General features: G+C 40.2%; 1 protein-coding gene across 2 annotated transcripts in view; it reads right to left on the bottom strand.

The window, feature by feature from the left end:
- Positions 1–18,569, bottom strand: part of Adk (adenosine kinase) — a 396,625-nt gene that overhangs the window by 70,751 nt on the left and 307,305 nt on the right. For both annotated transcript variants that reach the window (XM_021203140.2, XM_029541565.1), the window contains exon 8: positions 11,662–11,697. In XM_021203140.2, coding sequence (XP_021058799.1) covers positions 11,662–11,697 — 36 coding nt within the window. The remainder of the gene's footprint in view (positions 1–11,661; positions 11,698–18,569) is intronic.

Below are 18,569 nucleotides of genomic sequence, written 5' to 3'. Positions count from 1 at the left end.
TCCTCCTCCTCCTCCTCCTCCTCCTCCTCCTTCTCCTTTTTTCATGGCTGAGTGCATAAAAACCCTAAGAGATGCTCACAGCTTCAGAATGGCTCTTCTAACTGCACAGAAGTCTACTGAGATGTGTAGAATTTGGGACTGGTCAAGTTTCTGTTAGAGTGGCTACATTAATCTAGTTTCATGATATTTTTATGAGTTCATTGGAATAAAGTTATTTTTGTATTTAAAAAAGAAAAAGAAAAGGGCAGTTAAGCATGTGTGGTAGCACATGCCTGCAATTCTAATTCTAGCAACGGGAAGAAAGAGGTGGGAGGATTGGTGTGGTCAAAGCCATTCTGTTCTAGACAGTGAAAAGAGCTCAGCTCTATAGAACAGCTATCCAGGTCAGCCAGGATAACAGAAACCAACCAAACCAGACCAACCAACCAACCAAAAGAACAAGAAAAGGAAAAGAAATAGTTTTACAAAATTACAAGTGATTTCTCAAAACCTTGATACTATTTCCTTGATATTCTCTCTCTTTCTCTGTTTCCTTTTCCCTTTCCCTTCCCTACTCCCCTCTGTCACAGACAGACAATGTTCCTCTACGTAGTCCTGGCTGTCCTCCAACCCACAGAGATCCGCCTGTCTCTGCCTCCCAAGTGCTGGGATTAAAGGTGTGCGCCACCATGCCCAGCTCTGACCCATATCACACAGGCCATGAAGCTTTGTTATCAGTGGTTCTCAACCTGTGGGTTGCCACCCTCCTGGGGGGTCAAATGACTCACAGAGGTCACTATCAGATATCCTACATATCAGGTAATTATATCACAATTCATAACAGTAGCAAAATTAGTTATGAAGTAGCAACAAAATGATTTTACGGTTAGGGAGGTCACTACAACATGAGGAGTTACAGTAGAGTCATAGCATTAGGAAGGTTGAAAACCACTGCTTTATATGATGAACATTTTAACTTGAAAGACAAATTACAGAGCTAGGTGTAGAGCCCACACCAGTAATTCTAGCACTCTGGATAGTGAGTCAGGATAACAAACAACAAGTTCAAAGCCAGCTTGGACTATGAGAGATGGGGAGAGGGAGAACAAGGCAGGTAGGGAGGGAGGGAGAAAGGAAAGAAAGACAAAGACAAAATTAAAAAAGAGGCATTAATTTTAAAAGTCATGTTTTCAACTATTTTATTATTAATTATATATTTTTTCTGCATATATATATATATATAGTACATATATATATATAGTACTGCATATATATATATGCAGAAAAAAACACATACAAAGAAAAAAATTTAGGTCAGCAAAGCAGGAGTCTTAATAGTGTACAACCATTACAGAGAACACAAAATCTTTGATATTTAAGCAAGTATGCCAGCCAGGCACACTGGCACAGCCTGTGATCTTAGCAAGTGGGTTACAGGTGAAGGCAGGAGGGTGGTAAGTGTGACACTAGCCTGGACTATCTCACTTTTCTGTACTTATCTTAAAGGAGAACAAGTCTGATCCTTGATAAGAAAATCAATACTGATGGTATTAATGGGCGGCACTGGGAAAGTGATGCAGAGGCGCCCTTGGCACCTTCGTGGCCAACAGAATGAGCACACAATGCTAGTTAATCAGAGCAGTGGCGGCTTGCTTCATCTATACTTTCCCGTCCATCAGACCTTGTACTATAATAAAGCTTTTCTTCTTATTCTCAGCCAAAAAGAAAGGCAGAAGAATGAATGGGTGAATACATAAATAAAACAATTAATTCATTAAAAAATTTGGATCTGAGTTACCTCACTCAGGATGATATTTTCTAGTTCCATCCATTTGCACCAATTGCATGCAAAAACGGGATGTCCTCGTTCTTAATAGCTGAGAGTAGTAGATCCAAAAGGACATGCATGGTATGAACTCACTAATAAGTGGATACTACCAATTAAAAAAAAAGGTACAAAATACCCAAGATACAGTCCACAGAACTCAAAAGGGTCAATAAGCTGAAGGGCCCAAGTGAGGATGCCTCAGTCCCACTTGGGAGGGAGAAGAAAGCAATCACAAGGGGGGGGGGGATAAGAGGGACCTAGGAAGGGAAGGGGGACCCGATCTGGTATTGGGTGAGGGAAAAGGACTGGAGCCCCGAGGGCCAGCAGAAAGAATGGAAACAGGCAACCTTGGGAGGTAGGAGGACCAGCAGTCTCAACTAACCTGGACCCCTGAGATCTCTCAAACACTGGATCACTAACCAGGCAGCACACACCAGCTGATATGAGGCCCCCCCAAACAGCAGAGGACTGCTGGGTATGGGTTCAGTCAGAGAAGATGCACCTAACTCTCAAGAGACTGGAGGCCCCAGGGAGTTTAGAGGTCTGGTGGGGTGGGGGGTGGGGACATCTTCGTGGAGACAGTGGGGCGATGAGGAGGTATGGGATATGGAACAGTCGGAGGGTAGATGGGGTGGGGGTGGGTGAGAATAAAACCTGTAGTGTAAATAAATTAAATAAATAAAAGATTAAAAAAATTGGAGCTAGGCTGTTAGAAACAATTTTAGTATAAATATATTTTACTAGTAAAAGATGTGTATGATTACATATGGGTCATATTTAATAAAAGGCAGAGGCTTATTATCTTGAGAGCATAGTCTTATGCAGTATATGTGTTTTCTTTTTAAAGTTTAAAAATATTTTTAAATTTTATTTTTGTGTGGGGTCTGGAGAGATGGCTCCGTGGTTAAGAGCTGGGTGCTCTTCCAGAGGTCCTGAGTTTAGTCCCCAGCTTCCACATGGTGGCTCACAACCATCTGTAATGGGACCTGATGCTCTCCTCTGGCAGGCAGGCATACATGCAGGTAGAGTACTCCTAGACATATGAAATAAAATACAGTTTGATCTGTGTGTATATGTGAATGTATTTCCTGCAGTATGACGTGGAGGTCAGAGGACAGCTAGTTCTACTGAGCGGATTCTGACAGCGTGGGCTGTGGGGCCTGGCAGGAAGTGGCCACTGATTCACTCTGCCTGTTTTCAGTTTATGAATTACAGTTCTTGCAACACTGTCTAAGCAGGTCTCAACCACCTCAATTTTAACTGTCACCTTGTTTCAGCCTCCAGAGAAGCTGAGACTCCAGTCACGGCCACTGGACACAAGTAAAAAAAAAAATTGTGAAGTTTTCATAATGGTGTAAAGAATAAATTAATGCTACGATCCCATGATTTCTTTTTACCAACTCTTTGGAAAGACACAGCTTACTATCAGAGTTTGGCAATTTAATAAAAGAAACTTGTTTTAAATTTAATCTCATAAAAGTGGTAATTTAAGATTGATATACATTTTTCATATATAAGCTAAAAACTTTTCTAGATTTACCCAACGCTTTTTCTGGTTGTATCTACAGACACAGTTGATGTTAAATCTTTTCATTGCTCGCTCTAGAATCCCTGTGAGTATATACCTAATCCAAATATCTCAGTGTGCATTCAGGATCAACTGCTTACAAGAGATGACTTCATGTAGTGCAAATCCTTTCTCAAAACCTCAATTTTTATCTTCACAACACTATAGATTTCTAAGTCCACAGTATCTCCCTCTTCATCTTCTGTCCTTCTCTCGCACACGGAAGAGCTTTACAACACAGCAAACCTAGACTTACTGGTATGACCTTGAACAAGTTAGTAAACACCCTTAAGGCTCCATTTACTGACAAAATTAAGAAAATATTCAACTAAAAGATATTGTGGCTGTGGGTGTAACTCAGTGGTGGAGTGCATGTTTGGCATGTGCGAAGTCCTTTGTTTAATCCCTAGGATCAAATCTCCCCTATAACAGTTACTGGAAAATGAAAAATCAGTAATTGTAATGTGGAGAAAATTGATAAACATTACTTTAACAATCAACTGATATTAACATTTCTGAACAAAAGAAGATATTTCCATAGTGCCAAAGAATCTCCTCCAAACTATTTATCCAATAGAAAGGGGTAAGCTACAGAGGGTAAACCAATCGCTGACACCTCAACCCAGTGGTCAAGGTTAGCATCACCAGCAATAAGACTTTGTGATATCATTTAACCTCCCTGATAGGATGTTTTCAGAAGGGCACATCACTCTGTGGTTTTCCTGTTCAAAATGTACAACTTCAGTCCACTCACAAGAAAACACCAGACATACTCAAATAGAGAGGGTCATTCTACAAAATGAATAGCCATGATTTCCTAAGTGTTAAGGTCACACACAATGAGGAGAGACCAACAAAACTGCCAAGGACCAGAAGCTGCTAACAAGCCATGAGACAAATGTCACATGGGAGCTCCTCTGTTAGACGCTGTAACAGAGAAGGGAAAACTGCGAGGAGAGCACACCCAGCGGGTAAGGGCGCTTGCTGCCAAGCTAATGAGTTCAGTCCTCAGAACGTACATGGGTGGAAGGAAAGAAATGACTCCCCAGAGTTGTTCGCTGACCTCCATATGCATGTGTGAATACTTCCACACAAAAGTAAAACAAGAGACTGGAATACATCCTGTTTACATTTTGCATTGGATGTATGCTAATTTTCTGATTTTGGTATTAAACTTCTGGGGGTGTGACTTATTTAAGATGTTAACAGTAGGGGAAAGTATATAAAATATAAGTGGGAATTCCATTCTGTTCTTGTAATTTTCTAAAACTAAAGTTATTTTACTGTAAAAAGGTGAAGCCAGATGGCCGACATGTCTGTAATTCTAGCAGTAGGGAAAAATCAAGCAGAAGGGTCCTGAGGACAATCAGTGCCACATAGCAAGACCTTATCTTAAACCATCCCCATCTCATGACCACTACTATAACCTCGGATATAGAAGGGCGAGCAAGGAGGACCAACATGGAGTTCTAGGTCACGGTGTCCATAGTGAATTTAAGGCTAGCCTGGGCTATGGGGAATGAGATCTTGTTTCAAAAAAGAAAGAAGGCAGAGCTGGAAAGTTGGCTCAGGGGTGAAGACCACTTGCTGGTCTTGCACAGGACTCAGGTTCGATTCCCAGCAGCAGCACGGGGAGGGGGGGCTGCTCACAACTGCCTGTACCACCAGTTCTAGGGGATCCAGAGCCCTCTGGCCTCTGCAGGAGGTAGCATACATATAGTGTACAAAGATACACAGGGGCAAAGCACCACACACATAAAATAAAAATAAAGAAGTCCAAAGAAAGAAGAGTTGTGGAGATGAAAAGACCTTAAAGTAATTACTGTATGCTAATACAATCCTAATTTTGTCCCTCTTAAAGATTCTCAGTTTAATTCTCCCTAAAACTTACAATTCTGTAAGATATTCCTCTAATCCCTGGAAAGGGACTAAAAATTATCGAGTACTTAAAACTCAACTACAGTATCTAATAAGGAGGAAAAAGATTCCCAGGGGGTGGGGGCAAGAGATGAACGTTCAGAGTTGAGCCATGAGCCATTCATTACAGGGTTCTAAAAGGGTCCTTAATGTTAATCTCTCTATATAGTAGACACCATAATTTCCTCTAACTTACTCAAAACTATTCACAGGCCTTTCCTACCCTAGGCAGCAGGTCTCTTAGTACATCTCCTCTTGCAGATGAGGAGACTGACTTGCAGGCATTAAGTATGCAGATTAAGGTTATCAACAGAAGCACTACAGCCAGGATTGCAGACCCCAAGTCTGCCTCGAGGATTCTCAACGTTTGGAGTCACTACTTCCAGGCTACCCGCAGACTCTGCTGCTCTATGAACTCTGTGATGTACCTTTTGCTATTATCACAAAAGTATAGACTGTTCTTTCCCCAGTCATCTTTTCTGCACATTCACAAGTTAGTCCTGACCTTTATATCTTTCTATAAAGGTGCTCTTTCCTAGTTGTTTTATACCATAAAGTCCAATGTTTAGGTGTTTAGATACTGGCCATTTGTCATGACCATTCTGAAGCCCAACTTCTACTTCCAGTATGCTAGAACACGGTGGAGGAAAACATGAGGTCTGTAAGGGAGAGTACCAGACTTGGAAAGTGGAGCTCAGCTTATCCAGGCAGTATCTGTGAGCTGTGTGGTCTGAAACAGGTCAAATAGCCTGGTTTTCTCCTGTTGATCTGACTATCTTCCTCTCAAGGGTTCTGGAAGTATTAAATGTTCTGTTGACACACTGGAAAGATTTTTATAAACTGTAGCATTTTATAACATGTACAATTGTGCTTTTATCAACTCTGGTTTAGTGCAGCATCATCTGTTATTTTAAAGACTACCTTCTTGGGTCAGCAAAATGTTTTGGTGGGTAAAGACGCTTGCTGCCAAGGACGATGACCAGAGTTTGATCCCTGGGGCTTAAATGGTGAAAGGAGAGGACTGAGTTCTACAAGTTACCCTCTGACCTTCATGCCCGCACTGTGATACATGCCACCTAATAAATGAGTGAACGATTTCTTTTTAAAAAGAACACATTTTCTTCCTTTCACTCTCTTGTTTTCATTTCATTCTCAACAAGCAGGTGCTACAAAAGTTTGAGCCGCTGTCCCAATCTGTCCCAGCTGTGGCATTCCCATGTACTGCTCACTCAGCTATACCATCCTGGGTGATCTGCCAATCGCCAGTCAAGTCTCAGGCTGCCTTACTCACTTGACTCAACCCAGAGATGTTGGCCTTGTGGAGCACACAGTACATTGTGTTACCACTGTGTTCTTTTCTGTTTGGTGGCCTCTGTCCTCTTGTTTGCTCTGTTTGAAGTGTGTCTTCTTGGCTGGTTGCTTAACTGTCGTTGTCTTCTTCTTCTTCTTCTTCTTCTTCTTCTTCTTCTTCTTCTTCTTCTTCTTCTTCTTCTTCTTCTTCTTCTTCTTCTTCTTCTTCTTNCTTCTTCTTCTTCTTCTTCTTCTTCTTCTTCTTCTTCTTCTTCTTCTTCTTCTTCTTCTTCTTCTTCTTCTTCTTCTTCTTCTTCTTCTTCTTCTGTAATCGCTAGATAGCTCTATTTGTCAGATTTTGGCTTTCTTTTCCTTCTTTAAAAAATTTATTACTGTGGGGGTGGGGGGACACATGTCTTCTACAGCACATGTATGGTGGCTTCCGAGGACAGCTTTGCAGAACTGGTTCTTTCCTTCTATCTTTTTTCTGGGTTCTGTGGAACAGTATTAGAAAATGATCTAATCTGCTTCTCCTAGTCCATTTTAAACATTGTCTTCCTTTGGGACCCAGACACCCTGGAAAGTACCAGTAGGGCCCGACTTAGGACTTATTTTCTGAGACTGTGACAGTTCACTGCAATCCTAAAATCTGTGCAGAATACAAGAACCTAAGTGTCACTTGTGAGAGTTCCCAGGGAACCATTACTTCCTGATTATGCCATGTAGATTTTCTCCTCCCTGCTGATCAACAGAACTTTTTGAGCTGATGTATATATTTGCTACCTGCACTGTTTAATAAAGTAGCCATCCTGCCCACAGGCTATGGGGTACTAGGAATGTGTATAGGACGGACAGGGTAGCATGCATTTTCTTTTCTTTTCTTTTCTTTTCTTTTCTTTTCTTTTCTTTTCTTTTCTTTTCTTTTCTTTTCTTTTCTTTTCTTTTCTTTTCTTTTTAGAGATTTATTTATTTATTATATCTAAGTACACTGTAGCTGTCTTTGGATACTCCAGAAGAGGGAGTCAGATCTCTTTACGGATGGTTGTGAGCCACCATGTGGTTGCTGGGATTTGAACTCAGGACCTTCGGAAGAGCAGTTGGGTGCTCTTACCTGCTGAGCCATCTCACCAGCCCCTTGTTTTGTTTTTAAAGACAGCTTCACTGTGTTTTACACTGGTCTCAAACCTGTGGGTTCAAGCCACCCTCCTGAGTTAGCATTCAGGGGAGTTGGGACTACAGAGCTACAGGTACTCCTAGCCTTGAATTTTACATTTTATGCAATGTTAAATAATCTTAACTTAAGCAGCCAAATGTGATTATTGGACTGTGCAATTCTATACTTTGTCGTTCAGGGTTACAAGGTGATTGCGTCTCCCTGGCCAGAGAAAGGCTGAGATGCTTGGATGTTCTGGGTAGCCAGAGGCTAGGGGAAGAAGGGAAAGGGAATCACTTTGTTCCCCATACGGAGAGAGCATTATGCCTTAGACACCACAAGAGAAGGAAAATCTTTGCTTGGAGTCATGCTGAAAAAAAAATGATTCAATGGTTTGAATTCCTTTAAAAAAAAAATCGGCACATATTTCTGTTGCAGAGACAATGAAAATATGGAGAATAACTAAATTTAGGTTTTGGAGGTATTTTCTTCATTTTATTTAATTCCCATCAATTTATGACAGTTTTTAAAAGGCTTTATAATGAAGCCTGATTTTAACTACCTTGTTTTTATTTAGATTTTAACAATGTAAACCTTTAATCAGTTCAACCCAAGAAAAGGAAGCTTAGCAGCACACTGCAGTCTGAGCTGTTTTTCCAGAATAATAAAAGGCCGCACAAAACTCTTTACCAAGAATTGTCATTTTAAATTCTTAGCAGGTCTGTCATTTAAATCCAGCACTATGCAATTTTCCATCACCTATGTAGAAAAACCCACTCTTCTGCCTTGTGCTCTGCCTACCTCCAGCTTTTATCTCCTTCTCCAGTGCTCTTCTAAGCTGCTGTTTCTCACTAAAAAAAATGCCCACTTCATCTTAAAGATTAAAGTTTTTTTTTTTTTTTTTTTAATAAAAGATTATCTAGAATTTGCAGAGAATCCCACCAGGGCATCATAAACAACGCTGCAGAGGGTCTTTCCTGATGAGTAGACACAGGTTATTTTAGAGGTGTCAGGCTGGCTTGTTGGCAGTCAGATCACTGATGGCAACACTGTAGTTCTGGGAAAGGATGGGGATTAGTAACAGAAACTAAGGAGTGCAGGGTGCTGGCAGGAAGGAAGGATGCTCGCCTCTGGCCTTTCAATCACTCCACTTGTCTTTTTCTTTCTTTCTTTTGAAGGTGTACCAAATTCAGAGCCAAAATTAAGGCAGGAGAGAGAAAATACAAATTGCTAAGATAAAGCGACTTAGTCTTGTTTTATCCAAGAGTACTACACTTTACACCTATGCTTTTGTATTTTTCTCTAGTGAAGTAAGAAAACTTTAATGACATTGTAGAAATCATTGGATTTCTCAGACAGCATTTCACACATGGGTTGCATTTTTACTAACAATCCTGGGTTGAGGCTACTCTATTCATGGCCCGTATATATTCTGCAATGCTACTAATGCTTATGGGGAACCGTAGAGGAATCAAGACATATCAAGACACTGTGTGCTTTAGTGAATCTAACACAGCACTGTCAACGTCACTGGCGGAGCTGGGTCTGTGTGTCAGAAGGTAACGGGGTAGGTGACTATGATAATTATCATTTTGCTTACATGCCCTAATTCATTATGGAAGACTATGACAAAGGGAAACAATTTTCAAATCAATAAATAGAAACTAATGAAAGGTTAATATAGTACTGGTAGGTAGGAAATAGAGAACGAAATTTGTTGCTAAGCCTGAGTGTAGACCAGGTACACTTAGAGCAAAGAGCTCAAGAAGAAATAAGGCCTGTAGTGGGCTTACTATCCTCAAAAAGCATCACAGGAACACTAAGGAACTGGGATTTTACTATGTGCATGTGATATGCCTATCTGCAAAACCAATCACAGAACCCAAATACTTTTGTTTAATGATAACACAGTTAACCGACAGGTACAAATTTATATTCTTAAACCTCTTATTTATGAAGCATTTGAGTTTGTAATATTTGAGAATATTTGTTTTAAGTAAAAAAAAAACAGCATAGTTAAAACTTTATAATTTAAGATAATCAATTATCTGTCACTTAACCATGTATCCCTGGCTGGCTTTGAACTCACAGAGATCTGCCTGCCTCTGCCTCTAGAAAACAGGTATTATAGGAATGTACACAACCGTGCCTGGGGGTAAAACTTTAAAAATGACTGAAAGCATTTACATATGGTCTCACAATCAAAACACTTGTTTTAGATGTCTCTCTGTGTGTATACATGAGTGCTAATTCCCTAGCCTCACATTAAAAATTATATTTATTTAGTGTATGTGTTCACACATGTTTCAAAGCTCTAGTGTGGAGGTCAGAGGTCATGGCACCTATATCCAATGAGGCATTTGGAGGCCCCACATTGCATTTGTGAACACTCTCCTGACTCTATCCAGTCTTATACAGCAGTTGTCAGTTTGGGAAATTAATAAGACAAGCAACTTTGCAAATCCCTTTCTACACTACTTACTTCTACAGTGACTCAAATGTGGTAAAACAATGAAAGCAAACTTCTAAGAAGTCAATGATTACATCATTTTCCTATGTTTCAAATGACTAAGGGAATTCTTAGAGACAAGCTCACAGTCTTCCTCTATGATGTAGAGGAACTGTTTCTGGCTTACACAGTCACCACACACATATATTATTTTGTTTTTTGATGATGAATCTGCTTCTAATCCATTTTATTAATAGGTGTATCACAAATTCACATTTCTTTAAGGAGATTAAAGTTTACACAATATTGTTCAATCAACACTCAACTCACAGTTTCTATGCGTGGTACACAATATTGACTATGGAAATAAGGGTAGAGTTCCTAATTCCCAATTACATTTCTATAGTTACATGAGTGGGGTGGCTCAGCTGATAATGGTGCTTGCTGCCAAAGCAGACAACCCAAGTTGAATACCCACACCCACATGGTGGAAGTAATAGAACTGATTCCAGCAAGTTCTCTTCTGAGCTGCACACATATGCTGTGGCAGGCAAGTACCCTCCTAACAAATAAGACAATATAATTTTTAAAAGTTACTCTAGTCAACATTAAAAGTTGATGTATAAAACAGAACATCTGACATTGTTCTGGCTCACTACCATAGCCATCAAAGATTCATAAACTCAGTCAATTATCTGTCACTTAACCTGGGTTCATACTGAAGTTAGTGTTCTCTAACAGTCAATTAGAAGACAGTATTATGCAGACAGAAACATGGTCCTGACTGTATCTTGATTTTGCCAACAACTACCACATGGAGTTTTAAATCTTGACAAGATTGTCTTTCTATTAGGTAAACAGAACTGAGACCAGAAAATTAAGGCTAATTATCAATATTTTCCTTACAAAAAATTATCTGATGTTATTTTAAAAAAGATGAAAGGGAGACAAGACTCAAATAAGAAGCTCATAAGCAGGATAGAAATTAATCAGCCCTAACAACTGGTAAGTACAACCTTTGGAGATTGATTTGCATAACGATAATTTACAGGCGATAGGGTTGAACTTATTTAAGTGACATTATAGCTCACTATTCTGTCTTGCCCTACCACTGCTTCAGCACTGAATTCTTATGAAATGTAATGCAGCTAATGAGGTAGCTTTTTAACTGAACAAACTGACAGGCCCCATATCTGCAGAGGCAGCTTGAAACTGTGCCCAACCTCTTGGCTTCCCAAGAGGCTTTTCAAAATTCAATAAATAACATCTGTAGGCGATGTTGGGTGCAGACCTAGCAGAGTGCGTCATAACACTGTGCTGGCAGAACAAAGAAACCATGACGACTGCCAAGTTTCCATGGCAACTGCAGCGAGGCTCTGAGAGTATAATAGCACATCAATCACTGTCCAAAAGAACTTCATTATCAGCTAGAAAAAACCTTTAGGATCTGTTTAGTGTGCAATTGTGGGTTAACTCACCTCAAAGCCTTGCTCTCTAGCAAAAGTGGCAGCTTCCTGGAAAAAAAAAAAAGGACAGTTAATTATAAAGTGCCAGATAATGAAGAAATAATACATTTTGAAACTCATTCAGTCTTCTTTTCACGCAATTATCTCAATATACTCACATAGATTAATTTTTATTTTTATACCCCCCCCCAATATTTCCTTTTTGTCTTGACATGAAAAACAATGGGCCACATGGTGTCAACACACTTCACAAGCCAGGACAGGGAAGATGCCGCATGTGTTTTTACAGTGGCTGCCAAGGAGTTCGGGTGTTCTGACCTCACTCAGAAAGGAAAGACATTCACTTGAAACCCAAGGACCACGCTGGTGGTTACAGGTGTAATTAAAACAGTACTTTTCAGAAAGCTCTTCTGGAGATGAGAATGCCTACTAATAGATACATAGATGCTGAGAACAATCATCTCCCAATCCCATGATGAAATTTATAGAGACAGGGATCACCAGTGGTTGTTAGAGTCATTAACAGGTTCTGCCCATGGAATCAGAGCAGCACAGATTACATGCTGGCCACGGGGAGCAAAGTGTAACTTTATAATGGAAGGGACCAAGCTGTCCTCATGGTAACCCTGTGGTCAATCCTATCTGCTAGCATCCCTCATAGTGGGATAGCCAAATGTTCTGTGCCCCTGTTATGATGGAGAATGGAGTTCATGGTATCAACCAGGATGTATTCTAGCCAAAATATCTTCATACCAATTAACCAAAAGTTTAGTTGAATAACTTGTATTTACGAGAAAAAGAGAGGAACAAATTAAAGGAGACAGTGAATGAATCTGTAAGGTGGGCACATTTATAAAGCAACCAGTAATGTTTCTTTAACTAATGACAGCCTCAAAGATAAACTGGGAAGGGAAATGAACAAAACCAGCATATAACTGCATCTTATGGTAAACCAAGCCAGCTGTGAAAGGTGTTTAAATAGAGGTAATCTGAAAACCAGAAGATATAAGGAATCATCAGTTTGATATTAGGAATGATCAGTGTGACAAGGAAACTGTCTTTAACTTTTAGGGCTGTGTCCAGGAGTATCTAAGGGTAAAATGCTACATACAAAATTTGTAATTTGGAATACTCTGGGAGAACAAAAGGAAGCGAACTTGACAAAAAACTGACAACTGTAAAACCTAGGTCCAAGATATATGGGTCGAAAACTTCCACTCTATATACCCCTTACCCCCACCCTCCTGGGGTCTCGCTATATAGCCCTGGCTCGCCAGAAAATGTTATTCAGGCAAGACTAGCCACAAACTTGTATAGATCCACCTGCTTCTGTCTTCCAAGTGCTGAGATTAAAGGTTTGGGTCACCGTGCCTGGCTTTTGTCTAAGAGGAAAACGTTACAAAAGTTAACACCTAAAAGAATGTTTAAAAAATTTAATACACAAAGTTCTTCTAGTCTTTATATGTATGAGCACAATTTAATGAACATTATGACATATGCTAATGCCTTTCTAACAGGCTACTGAAAGACAAAACAAAACAAACCACCCCCAAACCAAAAAAATACTCATATCCATGTAACTAAATCTTTATGCTTTTACTGTTTAGCTTGTGCATACATTTTAATTTTAGGAATGATAGAAAATGGAGGCAATATTACTTTTCATTTCTACTACCCTCTTGAAAGTGAAAAAAATTGCAGACAACTGTCAAGAGTCTCTACATCTTAACTTACATTCCTCCAAAATTATCTTTGCCAAGAGATATTAATAGAAGAATGGGATTTGAGCCCAAGTGGTGAGCAGATCCAACTCAACTAGAACGACTGCTGCACCAAACCATGTAAGGCAGCAAGTACAGTCAGTGCCTTTAAAATAAATGTGGCTAGTTCCTCCATGTTGAGGGAAATACTAATTAGGAAATACATGAATGGTCCACTATACTAATAACAGATTTAGAGAACCTATAATTTTGGGGTGTGGAAAACTAAAAATGCGTGATTATAGATCAACAGTGGAGTTAACAGCAAGTCTTAAGCTGAGTGTTGAACCCCTCATTCACTAGAGAAAAAGCAGGCTGACTAGTGAGCCACAGTTGACAATGACATGCACACACACATGCATACACATACACACCACAAACTCTTGACAAATGGCTCAAGTAAGCAAGGTTACTCTCATTTCAATTTCCTTACAAAACAATGTTTATAGTTCACAAACAATATTTGCTGGCTGAGATATCAAGACAAGTGATAAGATTGAAAAGATATCAATGTGTTGTTTTCTAAACTGTCATAAATTTAAGTAAATGAATTCTTAGACGAATAATGCAACTGAATAGCTCTGGTGAAAACTACGACTACACTTACTATTATTTTAGATTTATTTGTTTTATGTTTGAGTGTTTGGCCTGCATGTATATTTGTGTCCCATATGCATAGTTGGTACCTGCAGAGATCAAGAGAGGGCATCAGATCCCCTGGGGCTGGAGTTACCAATGGTTGTGAGCCATTGTGTGGGTGCTAGGAACCAAACCTGAATCCTTTACAAGAGCAGCAAGTACTCTTAACAAGTAAGCCATCTCCCAGCCCCTAAGAACTACTTTTCATGCCCAGCCTGGGCAACAGCAAATTGTAGGACACAGGGTGGGGGTGAGGGGGCTTCAGGGTCATTAAAAGAAAAGGAATCTGAGGAATTAAAATTGCTCTATGACAGAAAGACTGCAAGTTCATGTAGTAGTTAAACTGAGGCAAGGAACAGTACTGGGATCAAACTCAGGCCCTCAAGGTGCTAGAAGTGCCACATTATCAAGTTAAACCCCAAATCTGGAACACTGTATGGAAAAGGTTCTTAGGTAGCACAGGCTGGAGTGTGGGGCTCATAGAAGTGTGTCACCATGCATGGTTATATTGTTTTAATTTTTAATGCCAGCTTTTTTGATCATATACTAATAAATTAACTGTAACTTGGTAAATTACAGAATGGCAAGAATAAACTTATATATGCATTTTTTCTTCTAGACAGGAGCTCACATTATATAACCTATGTTGATCTGAATCTTGGTATGTTGTCTGAGCTGGCTTTGAACTATCTCTGTTCCTGCCTCCATCTCTCAAGTGCTGGGATTTTAGGCTGTGTCACCTTGCTTGGCTTCAAATCATTATCTTATAAGGAAGGTGCGCCTCAGGACATTTCCACATATGTAAACAGTTGCAAGCACCAGTACATTTCTGGCTTAGGATGGACATACTTAGGAAAAGCCAACTCAATTTTCTATCTTGGTGCCTCTTCACATAGGCTTGCTGAGCTGTGCCCTATCATTAGAACAGCTAAGTCCTTGTTCTGTGCCTTAAAATGATCTTATCATCTGGCTTCCTCTCACCTTCTTTTGATCTTGGACCAGAGCCCCAAGTCACACCATTAGACCTGGCAGCTGTCTCACATCGCTGTGGACTCTGCCACACTAACCTCTGATCTGAAGGTGTTTGTAGATACAATGATGGAAAGGCATTTATTTTTCCCCTGTTAGCAAAACAAACAAAACAACAGAGGGGAACAGGTTGACCCAGCAAGAATTTTAAGCAGAATTTTTGCTCTCAGATTCACCACATGAAAGAGCAGAGAGAAAAGGTATTAGGTCAGAAAACAGGGAAGGAGTGAGCACGGGTGGTGGGCAGAGAAGTAAGGCGGGTTCCAAATATCAGGAGTGATTCCAAGTGAACTGATCACACTAAATTGAAAAGGACTTGTTAGTGTGCCATTGCCGTGAAAGTGAGAAAAGAAAACAAGCAAGTCCCCATCTGTGCTGCCCCAGGGCGCCTCCTCGTACTGAGTTTCACAAATCTAATGAAGCAGTCAGGTTAAAATCCAGCCACCGAGTGGCTGTGACGTGTGGGGAGCAGCTAGGGCTAGACGGGAGAGGCAGGGCGGTTCCTGATGCAGGTGATTATCCACGTGATAATCACTGCATTTACAGGCTTCCCATTTTAGATCTGACATAAAAAAAAAAAAAAATCACAAAGGAAGAGGGACTAAGGAGCTAGAATACTGACACGGAGGTTTGCCTGCTCCTGAGTACAGCCGGTCTGTCCATTCATGCATGGCAAGCAGCAACACGAGCAAAAACAAACAGGCCCGGGAATGGGAAGTCTCTGACCAGCTCATTCCTCACACTGACTCTTCCTTTTGTCTTGATCACTTCCACCATTATGCTGTTTCAGAGACAGGTCAAGTGTTCAGAATCCTTTACCCTTTGCAATGAAGGAAATGCATATACTATGTCTTCTGTAATAAGAGAGCCTTTTTTTCCCTTCCTGGGATGAGTGTTGTCAACGAAATGAGGCATAATTAGCATCTTCCTGTTGTCCACACCAAGCAGCTTAGGAGCTGCCAGAGGTGCATGGGTTCACTACCCAGGCTAGAAGCATGGTGATCAAAGCACCAGAAAAAGATTCTGAAGTGAGGTTTAAAAAAACATAAGCTATTATTAAAAAAGTACAACCCTAAGCCAGCGCTCAGGAGGCAGAGGCAGGCAGGTCTCCATGAGTTTGAAGCCAGTCTGGTCTACACAGCAAGTTCAAGGCCAGCCAGGGCAGAGAAACCGTGTTTCTAAAAACCAAAGCAAAGCAAGCAACCAACCAACCAAACACCCAACCCCCACACTCCCAAAGGACAATCCTCAGACTATCTGAGAGAAAAGCAAGTATATGTTTGTGTGCACAAAAGACAATCGTTTCTTTATCATCAACTGATGAGAAAACTTTTATTTTATCTAATGCACACAAGTTCTTACTTAAATAAAGCAGAATTAATGGAATTGATATTTAACTAAAACCACAATCTGTTCATGCTCATTTCAATCATTTGTAACCAGTTATTACAGAAATACAATTTCTGCATATTGGCCTGAAATCATTAGAATTTTCCAAACCCAGGTATTATAAGGAAATGTTTTTCCTTTTTGTTTTTTGTTTGTTTTTGTGGTTACCTAGGATTTTCTACACAGATCCTACATTACTATCACAGCTTATGACCTTGACCCTCCTACATCCTGTGCTACACTTCAAGACAATGGGCCCAAGTTAGAGCTACCATCTGCTTGATATGTCCTGCACCTGCATCTCAGACATGAGGGGTCCTGGGTATAAGATGAAATCGAAAGGGGGAAGGAAGGCTCAGGTTAGACCCTCAGACAGCAGCCCACTCATCTGGAACATTAGTCCAATATCACTAATAACACCGCTTTGTTGTTACAGACAGCAGAAGACGCACGGGTTTGGCAATGTGGCTTCACTGGGAGAATCTCCATCATCCTTACCCCAGACCTGGGAGCTGAGAGGAAGATTCCCAGGGAGAGTAGGGCACAGATCAATGCCTGCTTTTCACATCGTTCTCCTTTATCAGAAAAATATTTACTCCTAAATATGGATTTAGACAAAGAGCATCTGTTAGGATAAAGGGCTCCAGCTGTTGCAGATCTTAAAATGATAAGAGATGAAAAAAAAATACCACTAAGTCCTAACTAGGGTAAAATAGATGAATCTAAGGCATGATGACACCTCTTGTCCATTATTCTAACTAGAACCTACGTATAACATTTTCTTTATACAAACAGAAAATTCAGACCTCTTATTCCGAGGCATGATGCTCTTTTTGAATGGCTTTCTCTGCAGTGACAGGCAACATGGGAAGAGTATAGGTAGGGCTTAGAGGAAAAGATACCAAGATCCAGTTTTACAGCCATTTTGCAGTGGAGCAAGTCACTCAGTCTTTCGGTTCATCTATTGATTAATTAAATTTTGCTCACTTTGGGCTAATACTAATTTTATTTTATTATACTAATAAAGTGGAAACATTTCACATAATACTGCCAAGACATTTCGCCTACTGAATGTAAGTTCTTGTACACTTCTTAAAAACTTGAAGACCTAGAATACATTTAGCGGCCTAGCTTATCTGAATGTTGTGGGCTGCAACAGAGGGCTTCAGGGATCTCTGACTCTGGTACCCAGATCCTTGGACAATCTTTCCTAGAGTATGGGCTTCAGCTAGTAACTTGCTTCTAATAAATGACCAAAGAGATGCAGTGTTTTGTTCATCCTCTTTAGCCCATTTCTTTTCTCTCTATCTTACTCCATCTAAGAAGTTCTATACTGTAAGGAACTCATTGTGCAGTGAGCATCAGAGGTTTTTTTTTTTTTTTTTGGTTTTACGAGACAGGGAGACAGGGTTTCTCTGTATAGCCCTGGCTGTCCTGGAATTTACTCTGTAGACCAGGTTTGTCTCGATCTCAGAAATCCGCCTGCCTCTGCCTCCTGAGTGCTGGGATTAAAGGCGTTCGCCACCACGCCCGACTCAGAGTTTTTACAACAGACATTTCAGCAAGGTGACCAAAACCTTGGGTTACACTCTAGTTAGTCCTATGACAGACTCTTAATCACAGGTACCAAAACATCACAGCGTGGTCAGAAAATCAATCACAGGGTAAGCAAATAATGGAAAGAAGCTTCAGATGTTTTTAGAACACTTCTGGATAGCTCAGCGAGGTTAGCCATGTCTTTTTAACTGGGAAATGGCCTGTACAAAGAATCCCTTTTTCTGGCATCAGGTTTTTCAATTTCCATGTCATATGTTATTCTAGGCTATGGCATACTTACCGAGACTACAGTAAGATTTTTAAGTAGTGCTGGAATACTCAGGTGAGAAAGACATTGAGTTAAATAAGTCTAATATCACTGTGAGGTCTGTGACAGCTGTGGCCACGATGCACCTCCAAGTTATACTGGAATTTAGTGATAAATACCTGTTGTTTCTTTTACACATCACATATGGCAGGGTAGAAAGGCAGATTGTTTAAGATTCTGAATGTTATCTTGTGATGCTCTTCAGATGATGAGCTACGTTTTCTTCGTGCTATCTATGA

Source organism: Mus pahari, chromosome 8 (genome assembly GCF_900095145.1).
Source record: "Mus pahari chromosome 8, PAHARI_EIJ_v1.1, whole genome shotgun sequence".
Classification (NCBI taxonomy): Eukaryota; Metazoa; Chordata; class Mammalia; order Rodentia; family Muridae; genus Mus; species Mus pahari.
This window is presented reverse-complemented; position numbering and strand designations above follow the sequence as displayed.